Raw genomic sequence first — 20,355 nt, 5'->3', positions numbered from 1 at the left:
ACGAAAATAGGGCGGGTCGATATCCAGAAAGAGAGAGAGTGGTTGGTGGCGGCGCGTCTTCTATGACTGGTCATTGGTCCGCCTCTGGGGATAACCGTCCCAGTTGCCGGAGAAACAATCGGGTCAGGGCTTAATAACTCACCGGTGATTGGTGATGAGGACGAAAGCGGGTTCCCCGGGCCGCCTCTGCCTTTTTATCTCTTAAGGTTAAATTTAAAAGCCCAGGTGACTCGTGATAATCTGTGCTGCATGATGACAGCGACGATGATGCTGGTGAGCAGAGTTCGGCGGCTGGGCTGCGTGCTGGCCTTTTGCTTCCTGGCCCTGTTTCTCTGGGGGCTCCCTGGGGCCCGGGCCCTCGACAACGGCTTGGCGATGACCCCTACCATGGGCTGGCTGCACTGGGAGCGCTTCATGTGCAACGTGAACTGCCAAGAAGAGCCGGATTCCTGTATCAGGTATCAGCGATATTGGGTACCCTCTTCCCTTCGCCTTTCAGTGTATTTGTCTGGCTGTGTTTGGAGGGGTGGAGGGTCTCAGCGAGAAAATTTGAGCCCGAGGGAGAGCTCCCCTGTTGCTGCTGCTTTTTTATCCCCAGCAGACTGCCCTGGATGGGGACTAGTCCTAAATTCTTTCCATGTGACCCCTCTTGGCGTGGGAGTCCGGCCAGCGACCTCTGCTTCTCCGCCTCTCTCTGCTTGATCATCCAACTAAGGACTTTCTCCATTTGCCATCCAGTTCCGTTCAGACCCTTATTGAGAGCTGCTGCTCTGTCTCTGCCGGGTACTAGCAGTGAGGACAGCTGTGGTGAGTAGGAGAGACAGAGGACTAAGACGCGTGCTGTTTCCTCTCCTTTTGTGGTCACGGGTTCCTTGGCTGTAACTGGAGGGAATTTAGAGTGACCACGGAGTCTCTGAGATCTCCCCACCCCGTAGCCCTTGGGTATGGCGTGTGCTTGGAAGGTTGAAGTGGAGGATGTTTATCTGTGGAAGGTGGATAAGACAGGTATTGAACCTTTCTGACCCACACGTCCCTCGTCTGTAAATTGGGAAAACAACTCATCTCAGGGAACGACTCAGGATAGGTAAAATAGTTCTTATCTCACACAGGTTGGCTTTCAATTAGATAACCCATTTAAAGGACAAAGTACAATGCAGTACCAGACTTCTCAATTAGGCATATAGAAGAAATGTTCTTAACCTGGAATCCATGGGAAAATTAATGCAAATCTGCAAATATGAGTATGTATGTTTTTCTGAAGAGAGGATCTTGAGCTTTGTTCACATTCTCAAAGGGATCCGTGACCTAGAAACGGTTAAGAATCACTGATAGATATTGTTTAAAACATAATAAAGACACCTTGGTGCAAAGGCCCCTCTGTAAGCAACGGTCATGGTAACATCCCAGTGGCCATACGTTATTCCTATGAATGTCTTTACAGATGAAGTCAGGATGTTAGTCAAACATGACAGAATTAATTGGCTTGCTAAGTTTCAGACTAAATCCATCCACCGTGACCCTGGGGTAAATTATGGCCATCACATATTTCTTTTTTTGTCTCTTCCTTTTTTCCTAAGTGGTGATTGTCTTATTTTTGTATCTGATTGTAAAATTAATGCATGATCATGGCAAAAATTGTAGATGGTAAAGAAGAGTATAATAAAAATAAAGATTCCCCTCATTCCACCACCCAGAAATAATCATGGCTAAAATGTTAATATACGACCTTTCAATTTTTTTCTATGTAAATAAAAACAGATTTCTTTTAAAGTGATTTTCAATAAAAATGAGATCACGTTTATGTTGTGAGCAGTTAACCACAAGACTCTGAAATCTACCTGCCTGGGTTCAAATTCTAGCTTATTATTACTTAGCCAGGTGATCTTGGGCAAACTAATTACCCTTTCTAAATTAAAGAGTGAGTGCCTGGCACAGAATAAGAGCTTTAAAAGTTAAATTGGCTCTTTGCATGGTTTCTTTTCTGCACTTTGTTAGTTCCCTATTTTCCATCTGGTATGTTTGGGGTTCTTTTTGTTTGTTTACATTTTGGTTTTTCTTTGTTTTTGGTCTGTCATATGTTGTGAATACAGTGGTTCTTTTTTTTTTTTTAAGCCACGCTGCATGGCTTGTGGGATCTTAGTTCCCTGACCAGGGATCGAACCTGGGCTCTCAGCAGTGAAAGCACGGAATCCTAACCGCTGGACCACCAGGGAATTCCCAATACAGTGGTTCTTGCTGTATTTTGGTTTTGATATTTATGTATCAAACATCAGGTTTTTCCTTTATTATTTCTGGCTCCGGCATCATGCAGAGAAAGTTCTTTCCTACCTGAAGATAACATAGCCATGTATATTTTGTACTAGTATTTTTATGTGTTTTTAAAGTATTTAAATCTTTAATCCATCTGGACGTTATTCTCCTGTAAGCAATACTACATTTAATATATACTAAATTTCATGGTATCAAATGTCTGGAAGGATCTCTTTCTGAACTTTCTCTTTGATTCCATTGACCTGCGTATTCTAATGCTAATGGTACTACACTAGCTTCATTTATCTTTTGTAGACTGTTGACCTGTTTAATCTTTGAGGTGAACTTTTTTTTTTTTTTTGCGGTATGCGGGCCTCTCACTGTTGTGGCCTCTCCCGTTGTGGAGCACAGGCTCCAGACGCGCAGGCTCAGCAGCCATGGCTCACGGGCCTAGCCGCTCCGCGGCATATGGGATCTTCCCGGACCGGGGCACGAACCCGTGTCCCCTGCATCGGCAGGCGGATTCTCAACCACTGCGCCACCAGGGAAGCCCGAGGTGAACTTTTTGAGTCATGTTGCAAAGTTCCTTAAAAAGTCCTTTGGGGATTTGTCCAGGGTTTTATTAAATGTCTAGAAGTGTATAGGGAGAATTACCTTTTTTTTAGTATTGAGTTTTCCTATTCAAGAGCAAAAGAATGTCTCTCCATTTATTCAAATAATTTGGGAACATCATAGTTTTATTCAGATGAGCCCTGCACATAATTTTAAAATTACCTCTAGGTATTTTAGGTTTTATCTGTTGCTTTTTTGGTTTTTCTTGTGAATGGTGTCTTTTTCTCCGAATAGGTCATTGCTGATATCTAAAGAAGCTGTTGATTATGTTAACTTTGTAGTTTTACTTTAGTGAACTGTCTTCTTAATTCTAATAGCCTTTTCAATTTCATGTATTGCTCATTCCTCTTTTAATTGTTTGGCATTCTTAGGGTACAGGGGAAAGGAGTGAGAAGAAAAAGGGCCTAGACCATTTTACCTTGCATTGGTTGTGATTACTACAAAATTATTACTGGGTTGAAAAGTAAATTGCAAAACCCCAAGATGCTTAACAAATAGGAGTACCCAAGCATTTGTTTAATGAATTGTAATGATTCTTGGAATTTCTCTTTCAGTGAGAAGCTCTTTCTGCAGATAGCTGAGATAATGGCCTCAGATGGCTGGAAGGATGTAGGCTATGAGTACCTCTGCATTGATGACTGTTGGATGGCTCCTGAAAGAGATTCAGAAGGCAGACTTCAGGCAGACCCTAAACGCTTTCCTGGTGGGATCCGCCGCCTCGCTAATTATGTGAGTTTATAGATAATTCTCTTTTTCATTCAGGAGACTATAAGCACTTCTGTACCTAAGCTTGCTCAGAAACACTTAGAAAGTAAAATAGCTGCTGTTATCCAAACAATGAATTCTAAGGCTTATCAGGTGGAATTTCCATCCCATCAGCAGATCTATGTTTTGCAATAGTTCTTGAGGCCCATCTTGAAGGAGTTCTCCTTTTGCGGAAACTGGTGAATTCTCTAGGAGGAAAAAGGAACTTGGTTCTTGACATGTGTGCATGTATTTCCATATAAGCTTTGAGCAGCTATCACAGTTGTACTATAAACTAGAGTTTTAGAAGATAGAAGGGATATATTCTGGAGATTGTTAAAGAGTAATAGAGCTGGACACTAGTTAAAGGCAGTGAAGAGAGATACTGAGTACAATTCAGTACTAGTGCAATGGGGGGAAGAGCCAAGCCCAGTCCCAAATACACCAAAGAGGAGTGGGGTTTTATAGCTAACGAGCAGATTGTGGGGGTCAGTGGATGGAAAATTACTAAGATGAGACATCAGGAGGAGGGGAATTCTTGCTAAAGGCAGGCTGAGGACTTAGACATCAAGGGTGGGGCATAAGGAATTTGATCAGATATCAAAAGGTGGGGAGATGACTTTGCAGGATTCTTGCTAAAACTGGACACGGAAGACCAAGGTAGAGGCCTACATGAGAAGAGGTTTCAGAGGGGCCTAAGGTTTGGTCAAGGAGAGAGTCTTTGTCCAGATAAATCTATCATTGACCTGAAAAGGTAAATATTAAGATCCCATCAGAGCCGCAACAAAGAGTAGCCTCTGCTCGCCACAACTAGAGAAAGCCCAGGCACAGCAACCAACACAGCCAAAAATAAATAAATAAATAAATGTATTTATTTTAAATAAAGATCCCATCAGAGGAAGATTAGAGCAACTGACAACTTTCCCTTCAGTTCTGTGCTATAGTTACATGTATAGTTTGAACTCAGCCGAATTGGAGACTTTGCTCTTTATCTTCCAACAAACTCATCTGGATAATTTTGGGGGTTTGGGGATGGGGGAAAAGCCCCCCAGTACCTGGTGAACTGTACTGGTCTCTGCCCCCAGCCTGGAGTGGTTCTCTCTACTTCATGATTGCCCTTCTACTGAGGTGACTCTTTTCTCTCATTTCAGGTCCATAGCAAAGGACTGAAGCTAGGGATTTATGCAGATGTTGGAAATAAAACCTGTGCAGGCTTCCCTGGGAGTTTTGGATACTATGACATTGATGCCAAGACCTTTGCTGACTGGGGAGTAGATCTGCTAAAATTTGACGGTTGTTACTGTGACAGTATAAACCATTTGGCAGATGGTATGTTTCATTCAAAAGATTTAGCCATGAGCAAAGGGCAGAACTTTGAGGCCAAGGTAGCTGAGCATCCAAAGAACAAATCCTGACGTTGGAAATACCCAGTCACAATACTGGAAATAATTATTCTCAATGTGCCAGAGCTCCTGCCTCTTCTCTTCTTGCAGTTTGTCCATGCATTTGTTCATTCACGCATGTAAAATCCACGTGTGCCTAACCACAGCTAATACCGTGCACTTTTAATTCAAGAGGGCTCTGAGTTAATTACAAATAGTAATTGTAACTCTCCATCCATCACTTGGAAAAGCATCCAGAATGTCAAACAGTCACAGAGAGAGAGGAGCATCTTCATTCCTGCCTCTCCTCAATATATGCACCATCCCACACTGTCTCCTTGGAACAATCCCAGCAGTCTGTGCAGTACTACACGGTGTAAGCACAGAGCAGTCACCTGTCTCTGCTGCTGGTTTAAAATATAAACATGGCCCTTCCAGGCAGCCTATTTTAAAAATATACAACCCCAGCTGGAAATTCCCTTCTCTCCCTTATTTTACACATTGTTTTCTCATACAGGTTATAAGCACATGTCCTTGGCCCTGAACAGGACTGGCAGAAGCATTGTGTACTCCTGTGAGTGGCCCCTTTATATGTGGCCCATTTTTAAGGTGAGCTAGTGAGCACAGAATCCAATAGAGCCTTGCTGACAGATTTTCAGAACTCAAGAACAAAGGAGACAAAGGTCCCTGTCAAAGTCCAACCTTACTTAACACTCTCATCCTACTATCTCTCCCAGGATCCACCCACTTCTCACCATCCCCACTGCTATAATTGGAGACTAAGCTACCATCAATTGGGAAGCCAGTCATCTTTGATTCTTCCTTTTGTCTCACGGTTCCCAACCTATCCACCAGCAATCCTCTTAGTACTATCTACAAACTATATCCTGAATCAGCCTACTTATCATATTAACCTATTCAGTTTCCTTCTAAGGGCTTAGCACTATATGGAATTATTTGTTGATTTGCCTATTGTCTGTCTCCTCCATTAGAATGTAAGCTCCAGGAGGGCAGGGACCTTGTCTGACTTTATCACTGTATCCCTACCATATGGTAAGTGTTGGATAATTATTTATGGAATGAATCCCTGTTGTCTCCTAATCTCTGCAAAATTCTCTCACCTCTTTCTCAACATCTTAAACCTCAGATATTCCACCTGCCTATCTACAAACTTTTATTCATTCCTTCAACAAATTGGATACAAATTGCCTTATCATATGCTTGCTGAGTCCTGTGTAATTTGCAGGTTTTACTTATTAAAATAATTTTAGTTATTTTTATTGAAGTATAGTTGATTTACAATATTATATTAGGAGATCATTGTATTTATTTCTGATTATAAAAGTAATACATGTTCATTTTGGAAAAGTTTGAAAATATAGTGAAGTGTGAAAAAAATTAAAATCTTCCATAATCCCAGTACAGTAGTCCCCCCATCCATGGTTTTGCTTTCTGCAGTTTCAGTTACCCACGGTCAACTGCAATCTGAAAATAGTAAATGGAAAATTCCATAAATACACAATTCATAAGTTTTAAATTGCACACCATTCTGAGTAGCGTGATAAAAATCTCGCACCATCCCACTCCATCCCGCCTGGGACATGAATCATCCTTTTGTCCAGCATATGCATGCTGTGTACGCTACCCACCCATTAGTACCTGTATAGGAAAAAACGTAGTATATATACAGTTTGGTACTATCTGCAGTTTCAGGCAACCACTGGAAGTCTTGGAATGTATCTCCCGCAGATAAGGGGGGACTACTGTACCTAGTTACCGTTTGGTAAATTTCCAGCAAGAACAGTGTTAAAGCCATTTTAAGTAAGATTTTAAGTTATATAGCCTACTTCTGAAGCAAACTTCTTACAATGAAATTCCATTATAATAAGGATTTAGCTCTCCTCATGGAGACCTTTAATCTGTAAACTAAAGAGGCTACAAGAGCCTTTTTTAAACATGATTGTTTTCATATCACAAGAATATTAGTAGAAAGTAAACAGAGGAGTTATCTCTGTTTTCACAGCCCAATTACACAGAAATCCGAGAGTACTGCAATCACTGGAGAAATTTTGCTGATGTTTATGATTCTTGGCAAAGTATAAGGAGTATCTTGGACTGGACAACTTCTAACCAGGAGAGGATTGTTCCTGTTGCAGGACCAGGAGGTTGGAATGATCCAGATATGGTAAGAGCCTGAGCCCTCCTGTTCAAGCCCCTGCAGTGGACCTGTTTCCAACTTGACACTCAAGATAAATCAGAAGGGAGAAGTTCCTGGGAGCAGACTTTATGTGAGAGTACTCAGAGCAGGGTGCCCTGGAAGGTGACTTGTCTGTATGTCTAGGCAACTTTAAGAATGTTTTGTCTTATCTCACTTGAATTCTTTTTTTTTAAATCTATTTATTTATTTATTATTTATTTGGTTGAGCCACGTCTTAGTTGCAGCAGGTGGGCTCCTTAGTTGCGGCTTGCAGGCTCCTTAGTTGTGGCAGGCTGGCTCCTTAGTTGTGGCATGCATGTGGGATCTAGTTCCCTGACCAGGGATCGAACCCAGGCCCCCTGCGTTGGGAGTGTAGAGTCTGAACCACTGCGCCACCAGGGAAGTCCCTCACTTGAATTCTTCATTCTTTGTCCCAGTTGGTGATTGGCAACTTTGGCCTCAGCCGGGATCAGCAAATAACTCAGATGGCCCTCTGGGCTATCATGGCCGCTCCATTACTCATGTCCAATGACCTCCGACACATCAGCCTTGAAGCCAAAGCCCTTCTTCAGGATAAGGATGTAATTGCCATCAACCAGGACCCCTTGGGCAAGCAGGGGTACCGGCTTAGAAAGGTACAGTAAATAATGTTCTATGGGACAAACTAGGAATTGGCCAGGAACATCTTCTCCTGCCTTCTAGTTTACAATTCATCCAAATGTTTATTTGGGGTGTGTATTTTATTTTATTTATTTTATTTTTTTTATTCTTTATAAATTTATTTATTTTATTTTTTAATTTTTGGCTGCTTTGGTTCTTTGTTGCTGTGCGTGGCTTTCTCTATTTGCAGCAAGCAGGGGTTACTCTTCGGTGCGGTGTGTGGGCTTCTCATTGCAGTGGCTTCTCTTGTGGAGCACGGGCTCTAGGCAGGTGGGCTTCAATAGTTGTGGCACATGGGCTCAGTAGTTGTGGCTCGCGGGCTCTAGAGCTCAGGCTCAGTAGTTGTGACGCATGGGCTTAGTTGCTCCACGGCATGTGGGATCTTCCCAGGCCAGGGCTCGAACCCGTGTCCCCTGCATTGGCAGGCGGATTCTTAACCACTGCGCCACCAGGGAAGCCCGGGGTGTGTATTTTAAGATGGTTTAATATCCAAGTACCAAGTTTGTCTTGCGCCTAAATGTTACATTTGAGGATCTGCACTGATCTTTTGAGAATGTATTTTTTAATCTTGATATCATAATCAGTAATGAGGCTCCCTTGTGCTAATTTTTCCTAGAAGTGCTCGATAGTTCTGAGTATAAGACTTAATGCCACAACTAACAAGGCAGCTTACTGCTAGTTACCAAGCTATCACACCTATTTTCTTGGCTTACTTTTCAGGAGGACAACTTTGAGGTGTGGGAACGCCCTCTCTCTAACTTAGCCTGGGCTGTGGCTATGGTAAACCTGCAGGAGATTGGTGGACCTCGTTCTTACACCATCTCTGTTACTTCCCTGGGTCAAGGACTGGCCTGTAATCCTGACTGCCTGATCACGCAGCTCCTCCCTGTGAAGAGGAAGCTTGGGTTTTATGAATGGACTTCAAGTTTAAAAACTCAAATAAATCCCACAGGCACTGTTTTGCTTAGGCTAGAAAGAGCAAGCTAGACTGCATTAAAAAGCTTCCTTTAAAATGTATTATTTTGTTGCCAAAGTGACTACCCCACTTTTGTCCACCTTCAGCTTTTCTTATTTCCTTGAGTAAAAGTTTCTACCCTTGAGCTTTTTGATTACTACTTCTAAAGCTATCTGGAGAACATTTTTGGGGAAAAGCCTTTGAACCTAATGTAAACTGCTGAGAAATAATAGCTTAATAATATAATAAGTAAAATAATAATTTACAGACATACCTCATATCATTGCATTTCACAAATACTGTGGGGTTTTTTTGGTTTGGGTTTTTTTTTTTACAAATTGAAGGTTTGTGGCAACCCTGCGTGTATCACAAGTCTATTGGCCCTATTTTTCCAACAGCATTTGTTCATTTCATCTGTGTGTCACATTTTGGTAATTCCTGCAATATTTCAAACTTTTTCATTATTATTATATTTATCATGGTGATTGCAGTGTTACTACTGCAAAAAAAATTCTCTGAAGGCTTCGATGATGGCTAGCAATAAAGTATTTTTAAATTAAGGTGTATATAGTTTTTTTTAGACATAATGCTATTGCAAACTTTAACAGATTACAATATAGTTTTATATGCACTGGAAAACCAAAGAATTGGTGACTACCTTTATTGGAACCAAACCTGCAGTATCTGTTGCCTGTATTGGAACTATGTGCCAGGCACTATTCTAGACGCATAAGGTTAGTGACTCATTTTTATCCTCCCAACAACCCTGATGTAGGTACTTATTCACTGTAAATTACAGCCAGGATTTAAACCCAGGCTTTTAACCCTTACACTGCCACCTACTGAGGTATTAATACTTGGATGGCACTAATTATCTTGGCCAAAAGAGAAGATAAAAACTACTTCCTCAGTTGAAGGGCAAAAGAATACCCCAACAGGAATAACCTTCATAAATGGACAATTTAGAGGCAACCCAACAGACGACATTACTGAATTTTTATGGAAGAATCTTACCAAGAAACATACCACCTAGGTTTCCAAATCCAAGTTGTTTGCAGTTTAGATCCAACAAATGCAATTGGCTTACTTTCACCAACAATAGTTGATACATTATGACCTAAAATACTGAACCTCTGGCCAGAAGACCCCCTCCACTTTAAGATGAATTGCCTTATCTCTTGAGGTTCCGTGATGAGGCAGTGAACTTCAAACTGGCGTATGGAGGAATGAGTCACTGAGGCAATTTCCAGATACTCTAATTCCTTGCTTTTCCTCCAACTGGTTTACCTGAGGACCAACCTGCAGTCAATGCTTCAGGCCTGCTCCTTCCCCACCTCCCCTTTTACTATCACCCTTCTCCCACATAAGCAAAAAAGGGTGTTTGTTATTCATCTCACCCATCCAGAATGCAGGACAGTACAAAAGCTAACAGGGCACAAAAGGCCCACTCAAAATACAAAGTGCATGTTGTAACAATCCCTTTGCCTGTCAGGTGATTACCAATTATTTTCAATAAAATTGGAGGGCTAAGCATTGTCAGTTAACAAAAATTGGAATAGAATTGATAAATCCAGACAATTCAACCACAGAAACTAACTTGGAAGAAAACTGCTCTCATTGAGATGTGCTTCCAGTCACCAAAATGTGTAGCTTATTTGCTTCACATCCAGAGTTTTGCAGCACAAGAATGAAGCATACAATAGCATACAAAGAGGATTCCAACTATTAGGCATTTTAAAAAATGGAGTTATCCCCCATAGGTTCCATTGGGGAGTTTCACTAGAAATTCTATCAGTTTGCAATTATTTTTTTGCCATTATTTCAACATGATGGAAATAATTTATATCTACTTTAAAATGTGAGGGAGTATATAAAAATGTTTAGGGGGCATGAAAATAAGTCTAATGACATATATAATATAGTATGCTGTGCCTAGAGAACCGGGTTGAAATTCCTCATTCAGTGACTTTTAGTAGTAAACATTATTTGAGAGAAATAATTTCACTCCTGGTGAACCTCATATTCACTATGGATGTAATTGTTACTGATCTCATTCTATTTGCCCTGAGTTCAGGTCTCTACTTATGTCCCATGATAACCAATAACAGCCTTTGCTTTTTAACAAAAGGAATCCCATGAAGTCTCAAGTGATTAAAGTGCAAATTAGACCATCATAGCATCTGATGTGAGCTCAACCAGTCAGATTCAACCCCTAATAAGTATCCAGAACCATCAAGCATAAATTTCCCAAGGAGAATTTTATTGATGGCACTCGTTTATTTCCCTTCCAAAAAAATAAACAACTGAAACTAAAGGAAGTAAACAATCTCAAATGTTTACTGTCTTCATAACAAAACAAAATATGAAGCTCAGAACTGGATCACTTGGCCCTGTAATAGAACAGGAAGAAAAAAGGTGAGTTTTTGTATTTTGCAAAGAACCTTTACTCCATCAAGAACAGCGTCTATTCCTAAAGGGATCACCATCCTTTATTAAGGCCAGTCTTCTCATTCTCCTCTTCCTACTCATGTCAAAACCAACACCAAAATACTTTGAGCTATGGATCTAGTTTAGTTATTTTGAGAGGATTGCCCTGATCTTGATGCCACAAAAATGAGTAGGCAGAAATGTTCACCTCTCTCAACATAATAAAGCCAGAGAAAATATTGCACCTTCCACCCCATAATTATCTACCTTTCTCTTCTTATCTCCTCCCAGCTCAAAATGCTTGCATCTCTTAATAGCCAGCATTCTCTTAGATCTGCAGTTCGGCTCAACACATTCAAGCCTCAGCACAATCTTCTTTGTAGTTTTAGCCTGGAAAATAAAATTAATTCAAAGCCTTCATAAATCACTACAGAAAATCTTTCTTCAAAAATATGACTCTGTTGGGTCAAGTACTACTTAAAGCAAAGCTCTGCAAAGTTTAAGAGTTGTGACAATTTGTTTTCAGCTATAGGGAGAAAACAGAAATGTGAAAATCAGTGTATTTAAGAGAAAATGGTGGCAGAATATCTAATTGACATCAAGTTCTCCACTCATATCAAACATCCTAGAGGGCTTCTTATCAAATAGGCATTCATCACACCACCCTGGCCTTTCAGCTCTAGGTAGTTAAGTATTCCACACACCCAAAAATGGGTCAACTGAGTCCATGCAACTAAGAAATAAACGCAACTTTCACAACCCATTTAAATAAGAGTTAATAAGTACTACTTAATATCTATTCTCCGGAGACTACCAACAATTACATCTAGGTTTTATGTGCATTCAACTGTATTATTTAACTCCTCACAAATACTCAACTTCTAAAGCCTGCTCCTGTAGTTAGAATCTTCCCTGGTGGCGCAGTTGTTGAGAGTCCGCCTGCCGATGCAGGGGACACGGGTTCGTGCCCCAGTCCGGGAAGATCCCGCGTGCCGCGGAGCGGCTGGGCCCCTGAGCCATGGCCGCTGAGCCTGTGCGTCCGGAGTCTGTGCTCCGCAACGCGAGAGGCCACAACAGTGAGAGGCCCGCGTACAGCAAAAAAAAAAAAAAAGTTCTCAAAAGAGCAGAAACCTAAGTACAATGTCCCTATCTACTAAACAAGTAACCCAAATGTGAAAAGGCATATCACCACCTAGAGATCAAACCATTTATTGCACCTAAATGAACACTAAAATCATTCCTGAATGCTTTCTGGAACCAGGCTGAATGAGGACCTAAGTGCCAAAAGAAATGCTATGTTCGTGGGAAGGCTATGCTCCAAGCACTGTATACTTTAGGGGGTAGACAAATCACCTGAGGTAGAATAGAAACTCAGAAATTCAGCCTGAGACCAACAGGGAATTCAGGAAGCCAGTGGAAGACCTAAATAGCTATTTTAAAGAGCTTTAAGACTTCGTGAGTTAGGTAGCAGACTGACTGCAGGCTTCTGAACTGAGAAGCAAAATAAGAGAACAATTCTTACTGCAAGCATGAGCTAAGGATTCGTTAGGACATGGCAACGGATAAGAAAGAGGGTGAAGAAAAGGATTTACGGGTGTCCTCAAACTTCAGTCCTGAGGAAGGCAAGGCACATTCCTTGATGTTTGCCTCTTCAAAAAGAGGACAAAAATATAAAACAATGAGGCAGTGCAGTATTGTAGACTGGAGTGAGACCTAGATTGCACTTCCAGCTCCACTGCCTACTAGATGTATGTCTCTGCAGGTAATTGAGATAACTTCACTGAAACTATGAAAACACATACCTATATTGTAGAGATGTGTGGGCTAAAAACAAATGGAAAGTCTCTGCCACAGTAAGTAGGAAGCATATAAAACAGTGCCCACTACAAACCTTTTTCCGGAAAATCGGCTTAGTCTGCCCACCATAGCCACTCTGCTTCCTGTCATACCGCCGCTTTCCTGGGAGAATGAAAGTTATTTGTCAGGGTTTATCAAACATAACAAATCACAACAGACAAGTGGAAAAGTCCTCTCAGCGGTTTTATCTTGGGCTTTCCAGCAGAAATATCAATGCCCAAGTGGGGAAGGGAGGGAGGACTGGGCTCGTGTATTCTATAACAACACAAATGCCGCATTAAAAACAAATCACTTAAGCCCGTCTTACCCTGGGCATACAGAGAATCCTTGCCCTTCTTGTACTGTGTCACTTTGTGGGGTTGGTGCTTGCCACACTTCTTACAGAAAGTCCGGCGGGTTTTAGGAACGTTCACCTAGTAAATAAACCGTTCAGAACGCACAGTGTTATCAGACCAGCAGCACAAAACGCCCGACCCGACCCAGCTAAAGCTAAGGCATCCCACGAGGACTAAACTCTCAAACTCGCTAACACACAACGCTGACTTGAAGGTGGTCCGGCCCCATGTGCTTCAAATACAGCGGCCTCCGCCGAGCCCAAACTAAAACGAGAACATATTCACTCTACCGCTGGCTAAGTCTACCTCTTTGACCTCATCACTTCAGTTCCTGGCCCCGAAGCCCGGTCCCTTTGGGCTCGATCGCGGCAACATTGGGTTTCTTTGGTACAACGAGTCCACGCAGGAGCCTGGACGCATCCCGGGAAGGTACTATCAACCGGGAAGGAAAGATTAAACTGGATGTTGCCTAGCCCCCATGCCAAGATCCTACCATGTTTGCGAGAGCGCTACCGGCAAGGAAAGAAAGAGGCCTGGCCGGAAACGGAAGTATATAGGAGGTTTCTGGTCGCGCTTCCTCATGGGAGTCGGTGGGAACGACCATAGAGTTTAAGGCTCTGTGCGCCGCGCCCTCTGGCGGCTGAGAGGACTCGATTCAGAGTCGCGGGCGCAAGCTTAAGGAAGGTCTCTGGCTGAGGCTGATCCACTCTCTTCAACTTCCACCCGCCTCTCTCCAGCTTTGCAACTTTTACTCAATTCATCACTTTTGGTGGATACTGTTGCGTAGCACCGTTAAGTGAAGGAAGCAGTGCTCTAACCAGACCATCTGGCATCCCTGTGCCTATCCCCGAGGGAAGCCAGGACTAGGGTCAATCAAGTGGAGGAGCCCTCCACCTCCATGTCCCATTCCCGTTCCACTTCAAGGACACTGGGAACAACATCTTTCACAGTGAACTGCTGGTTCACTGAAGGCTTGGAGGGAGCCAGTGCTCTAGTTCATCTATCACATGGCTAGTTGTTGCATTCAACAGATGTTTATTGAATGCCTATTCTGTGTTGGGCACTGTTCTAGGGGAGAGACACAGTAATCAAATAATCAATGTCATAAATGTATAATTACAGACTAAATACTTTGTAAGAAAGGAACAATGCTCAGCATTAAACAGCCCCCCTTTGTTGAGGGAGCAAGTTGGCTGACCTAGGTTCTGAAAAGTGAGGATGAAATTGTTCAGCTCCAACAATAGCAATAACCAGGCCAAAAGACAGAAAGTATCCAGCATTTCTTCACTTCCCTGCATACCTGGCAGAAGGCATGTGCTAGGTTTCAAGAGAGTCCAGCAGAGAAAGACTGCAGGGTACTGAGCATTTTAAATGAATTGTCCCATAAAATTCTCACAGTAATTCTAAGAGGTAGGTGATACTATTATTCCCATTTTACAGATGAGGAAATTGAGGCCATAGGGGGTTAAACGATTTACCCAATGCTGCTAGTATTTAGTGGAGTCAGGATACAAACACGGGTGATCTGACTCCAGAGCTTGGGTTCCTTTACCATTATATGATATGATTGTGTGGCCTGGTAATTATAATAGCTAAAAATTATTGAACAGTTATTATATGCCAGGCATTTTCCTAACCACCTTACATACTACCTCTTTTAATCCTAACAACCCAGGTGCTATGTACGTTTATTAGTGTTTAACAGGCGAGAAGACTGAGGCACGAGAGGCCTTAAATTCGCTTACCCAAAGTCACACCAGTGGTTATTTTATGGAGCTGGAATTTGATCCCAGGTAGTTTAACACCACAGCCTTGCACTTAACCACAAATCACACAGGGGAAGCAGGAGCATCTGCAGGGTAGAGGAGAATATGGAGTCAGAATTGGGCAGGGACGCAGGAGGAGGTGTCAGTGGATTAGGGCTAAGGAACCATGAGAGCTTGGGGTCTCCTGCTTGCATAACCCTCCAGAAACACCCATAGGTTCAGAACTGACTCTCTGATTAGCTCTATTTTGTTGGACGGTCTCTGGGAATGAGATAATAAAAACATTACCACTGCCTGCTACATTTCCGAAAAGTTTCTTTGCCAAACAGCCAGCCTGTAGGCTCAGAGCATTTCCTTCTTCTCTCCAGGCTGTTACGCCATCTTACTGGGCTTTGAGGAGTTTCTAGAGGTTTTTGATGTTAGTAACATGGAAATATGAAGACAGTGAACATGGCCCCTCTTAGTCTAATCAACCTTAGTTCTTTCTATTACACCTTTATGTGGCATGGCTTCAGTTTAGATTCCTTCACCAATCCTGGTCTCTGGTTTGGACGTGCTCCTGCTTATTGATTTCCCCTAAGATGAGGAACTCAGAATTGAACACAGGACTCTAGATGTGGCCTGGCCTCGCAGAGTAAGTGGTTGTTCACTTTCCTATGTCTAGATATTGGCACTATTTGGGTGCAGTCCTTCCATCACCTGGACGACTCTGTGAGGAGAGTGCACATGGGCAGAGGGTGAAGACTTGCCTAGTTTTACTTTCCCCTTTCCCTCGTCCTGCTCTCCCTTGTCTAGATCCCCCATCAACGCCCAGTCTCCACCCCCAGAAGGACCTTGAGAAGGGACAGGACATGTGACAACAAGTAGCATCTGACTGATGAAAAGGGGAGGGAAGGCGAATGTCTGTGACCAACTCTCAGGCAGGCCACTGGAGCAGCTATTCAGAGGTGACTAGTGAAAGGATATAAATTGTCAATAAAATAGAGAGATCATACAACACTTGCTGCCCCTTTATCTTGTGTGGACGTGAGGATTAACTAGTCTACTATCCTACAAAATACTTTAAAAAATATATCCTGTTCCCTTAAAATTCTGATGGACTTCTAGTGGGATTTATGATCTGTTCCTACATACAGCACCTGGGGCAAGTAAATATGGCAGTGGCTGATGTGTCAAGATGGGCAAGCAGATCAGTCACCAGGGGCTCTGTGGCCATATCCTGGTCTACAGCCAGTAAGATCACTGCTAGAACATAGGCTAGGAGGTGGCTGATGAAACATTCAGGTTTCAAGTAACACATCTAGTCTGGTTTATTGTTTTACAAGATTAAAGAGAAAGTTGTAAATTAAGAGTTAATCCTTGAGGCCGAATCTAAAATGGAGAAAATCAACATTCACAGAAAACGGGAAGGACACAAGTCAGTATGTGGGCTTACATTCGGACATTTTTATCTGTAGAAAAAAAATGCTTTCTTAGAAAATGACTCAGCAGGGGGAAGTCTTGTCTCTACCTCTGTCAGAATCTGTACTTTGGGGTCCCTTCATGAACACTCTCCATCCTTCACTAGCAAGTTTAACCATGTGGCCTTGAGTCTCTGCCTTAGAGGATATGAGAAGCTAAAGACGCCCATCCTCGCCAGTCCCTTTGTTTTGTCTCCACATGTCTGCATTTCTCCTCTTTTCTGTAAGTCTCCACTCTCTGTGCTGACCATCCCCATGGTCCTTTAGCGATGTTGGCCCTTTACCTCGGGGAGGTCGGCCTGAGGACATGTCTGCTCAACCTAGCGCAGTCTAGAGTCTCAGTGGCCCCAGTAATGTGGAGAAGGGTTCTTTCAGAGCAGACTCAAGAGGTCCCAAGCAAATGAAGGGCGGGGACAGCTGGGGCGGGGAGTAGAATAGGGACAGCAGCAGGGAACCAGATACCATGCTGCTGAGAAGAAGAAAAAAAAGACATTGGTTTAAGTCAGGAAACAAAAAAAGGGAACTGAGTGGCTGTGAAAGGGTGGGGTTTGCTCAGACTGTCCTTCCTCTCTGGACTGTAAGAATATGTCTCCAGGGCCAGTGTCTTCTGAGATCGAGTCCCACCTTCAAAGTCCTGGCATCTCAATGCATCCGGGAAGCTACCTGCATTAAAGTCAGGACTGAGGTGGGTCTGGGGCATGGCAAGGGCTGGGCAGCAGCAGCAAGTACCTTTCGTGGGACCTTGGGACCGTTGAAGGCCAGACAGAAAGCGTGGCTGGTGCCATGTAGTCGGCTGGCGGAGGAGGCTGACAGAGGGTGGGAGTGTCATTAGCACAAGGCCCTGACAGTCTCTTCAGATCATCAGAAGGGGCTGGAAGGGTCCTTTCTGAGGAGGTTGTGCAGGGAACAAGGAGAGAAAAAAGCGATATGAGGTGACCATCTGAACAGGTAGCAGATGTTGGAAAGAGGCACCTCTGCACAATTTGGCAGAAAAGTAAGATTTATTGCCTGTGGCAAAATAAGCCAGGATAAAAATAAGCCCTTTGGTCAAATATTGCCGGAAGAGCCAAAATGGATATGTGTGTCAATGACACCCTTAGAAGAAGGATTTTTTTTTTTTTTTTTTTTTTTTTGCGGTACACGGGCCTCTCACTGTTGTGGCCTCTCCCGTTGCGGAGCACAGGCTCCGGACGCGCAGGCTCAGCGGCCATGGCTCACGGGCCCAGCCGCTCCGCGGCATGTGGGATCTTTCCAGACCGGGGCACGAACCCATGTCCCCTGCATTGGTCAGCGGACTCTCAACCACTTCGCCACCAGGGAAGCCCAGAAGGAATTTTTAAGAGGCAGATTGTCTGAGAAAATGGTCAAAGCTCACATGCCACAATAGGCTTTTGAGCTCTGTAAGCTAAGGAAAGGCGAAACCAGGGTGTAAAGCCTCAGGCTGCATCGAGCCAACATTGCTGGGATCAGAGCTGGCTTGTTGAGAGGACTGTGTACGCCAACCTCGTGGTAACAGTGGGTAAGAGGCTGGGCCAGAAAAAAGCAGCCTCAGCCTCAGCCCAGACAGTGTGGCCAACCCCTGAGGTCGCGGGGAAGCTTTTTCCTATTACCATTGCCTGCCATGTGCACGGCTCTCTTTTCTCTAGGCTTCATCATTTCCTTCTCTCCTTTGTTCTCCTCTCCTCCTCTCCATCCTCCTCCTCCTTCTCCTCCTCTTCCTCCTTCTCCTTCCTCTACCTGTATCCCCTCTTCTTTATCCCCTCCTTTATTTTGTTCATTACCATCCCTGAAACAGTCAGTGCTTAATAAATAATTGTGGAATTGCATTGAATTATTCTTGCCCCTTTCTTCCCCTCCTGTTTTCCCTTTTCCCTTTCCCCCTACTTGCCTAGTGCCTTCCCCATAGTATTATTGTGAGCAGTAAGTGTGTTAATCTATGTAAAGTAGTTAAAATAGGGCCCAGCAATAGTCAGTGCTCCTATCTCACTGTTTGCTATTATTTTTATTCTGCCTGAGACCTGCCAGGGTCCCCAGAGGACCTGCCTAGAACAAATAGTGTGGCATTTAAAATAAAAGGGATTGCTGGGCCTGACCAAGACATCCTTGGGTGAGGTGCTGGACCTCCAAATGGAATCCTTGTCCAGTTTCCTGGCCACCCAGCTCTCCAAGCTCAAAGTCTCTATCTTATGCTGTTTGTTTCCAGAGGCAGGGCAGCAGCAAAGCCCAGAGGCAGGGGTCTATACAGCTCAGGGGTTACCTTCTGTGCTGTTAGTTGTGTGCCGGCTCTGCTGCTTCCCTCATTTTGCATGCCAAGCCCCTGACCAAGGGTGCTACAGCTGCTTGGAGCCTCAGTTATTTGATAAAACAATGTCACCTACCAAATAAGCCACAAAATGCAAATACCCTAAATAATCTAAGGCATTCTACTGAAACAGGATCCCTTAGTGTTAGCCCTATCTGGTCTATTCTGACCCCTTTTATATTCAGAATATTTAAACTATCTGCTTGCATTAAAGTCCAAATTCCTGTGGTTTATGGCTAGTGATGTATTTGTTTAGAATATTTTGTAAATGCCTCATGTTGAGAACTAGTGCAACTTTCCGTCCACTTCTAGTGTCTTGGTGCAATTTAAAATTATCATCAGTATGATTTACTATTTCCATTCGAGCAAATTTCCTATAGAGAGTTTCCTTTCAGTGGACTAGACCCATACCAGGAAGTGACTTAGGTATAAGGGGAAGATATGGCTTTTGAAAACCAGTTTGGGTGTTCTCCAAAGAGTCATCAGATGCCTGCTGCTTTTTGCCCATGGATGCCATGCCGATATCCAATTTCTAGCTCCTGGGAATAAGGGAGAGCTAGAATTTTCAGTGAGGCAGTGCTCAGTAAGAAGCTAGAGACAGACCTTGACCTAATTCACTCCAAAGCTGCTGGGTTATGCAAATGAAGCCATCAGGGGAGGGGGAGAGAGAACTCCTCTGAGGACCCTGAAACAAATGGGCCACGTGTGACTTTCAGTTTCTCTGGAGGTTCCTGTGCACTGACTGAGGGTGTTGGGAGAGCATTCGAAACACAAAAGCCTTGATCCCAGGCGTTCCACCTCCCTCTCGGAGAGCCATCGCCACATGCCTTAGGGTTAGCATCAGTTAGCTGAACTTCAAGGAGAAACTCTACTCACTGCCTTGACTCCCAGAAATGAAAATGAACTAGAGTCTATTAACTCATCCTTACATATCTGTCTGTAATAGAAACAGTAAAAACAAACAAACAAACAAAAAAAACCCCACAACTGATTAGAAGTGGAGTAGAAAAGAGACAAAAGTGTGGGAAAAGCAGGCTCTCCAAAACTCTATTTGGAGTGGAAATTGGTTACAGTGTTTCTGGAAACTATTTTGTCAATATATTTCAAAATGCAAAATGTACAAACTTTTTGACTTGGTAAATGATGCTTATATAGAGATCCTAATATCATGGGAAAATACCAGGAGTAACGTTAAACAAGAACTTTAGATATTTTGAGGACAATATGTGTTGGGTGGATGGATGGATGGATAGATAGATGGATACTTAGACAGATAATGTTAAGAAAAAATAAGCAAACTACAAATAGTATGTGCAATATGATCTCAAATATAGTCAGAAAAATGCAGAGAAAAAGAATGGAAGGAAATATGCCTAAATATTAATGTCTCTGGATAATGAGCTTATAA

At 43.1% G+C, this 20,355-nt stretch overlaps 2 protein-coding genes across 6 annotated transcripts; one reads left to right on the top strand and one right to left on the bottom strand.

Moving 5' to 3' along the window:
- Nucleotides 1–28: 28 nt before the first annotated feature.
- On the top strand, nucleotides 29–11,161 carry GLA (galactosidase alpha). 5 transcript variants are annotated; one of them, XR_008616358.1, is made up of 8 exons: nucleotides 29–458; nucleotides 3,417–3,591; nucleotides 4,758–4,935; nucleotides 5,506–5,597; nucleotides 7,012–7,173; nucleotides 7,623–7,820; nucleotides 8,566–9,534; nucleotides 10,929–11,161. XR_008616358.1 is itself a non-coding variant. In XM_024129520.3 (8 exons), exons 3-8 carry the CDS (start codon nucleotides 3,448–3,450, stop codon nucleotides 8,830–8,832), a joined length of 1,041 nt encoding a protein of 346 aa, XP_023985288.1. In that variant the 5' UTR covers nucleotides 369–458; nucleotides 739–807; nucleotides 3,417–3,447; the 3' UTR covers nucleotides 8,833–11,161. The 5 variants fall into 5 exon arrangements, 4 of the variants coding, with proteins under 4 accessions (XP_007119069.2, XP_023985288.1, XP_028338188.1 ...); XM_024129520.3 differs by adding an exon at nucleotides 739–807 and having other exon boundaries at nucleotides 369–458; nucleotides 8,566–11,161; XM_028482387.2 differs by adding an exon at nucleotides 599–807 and having other exon boundaries at nucleotides 376–458; nucleotides 8,566–11,161.
- RPL36A (ribosomal protein L36a) lies at nucleotides 11,116–14,023 on the bottom strand. The gene is made up of 5 exons (XM_007119008.3): nucleotides 13,913–14,023; nucleotides 13,392–13,497; nucleotides 13,119–13,186; nucleotides 11,495–11,617; nucleotides 11,116–11,190 (listed from the first exon to the last, which is right to left on the bottom strand). Exons 1-5 carry the CDS (start codon nucleotides 14,021–14,023, stop codon nucleotides 11,170–11,172), a joined length of 429 nt encoding a protein of 142 aa, XP_007119070.1. The 3' UTR covers nucleotides 11,116–11,169.
- Between the last annotated feature and the right edge of the window lie 6,332 nt (nucleotides 14,024–20,355).

The sequence above is a fragment of the Physeter macrocephalus genome, chromosome 21 (assembly GCF_002837175.3).
Source record: "Physeter macrocephalus isolate SW-GA chromosome 21, ASM283717v5, whole genome shotgun sequence".
NCBI lineage: Eukaryota > Metazoa > Chordata > Mammalia > Artiodactyla > Physeteridae > Physeter > Physeter macrocephalus.
The sequence above is the reverse complement of the archived record's forward strand: the minus strand, read 5'-3'. Positions and strand labels throughout refer to the sequence as shown.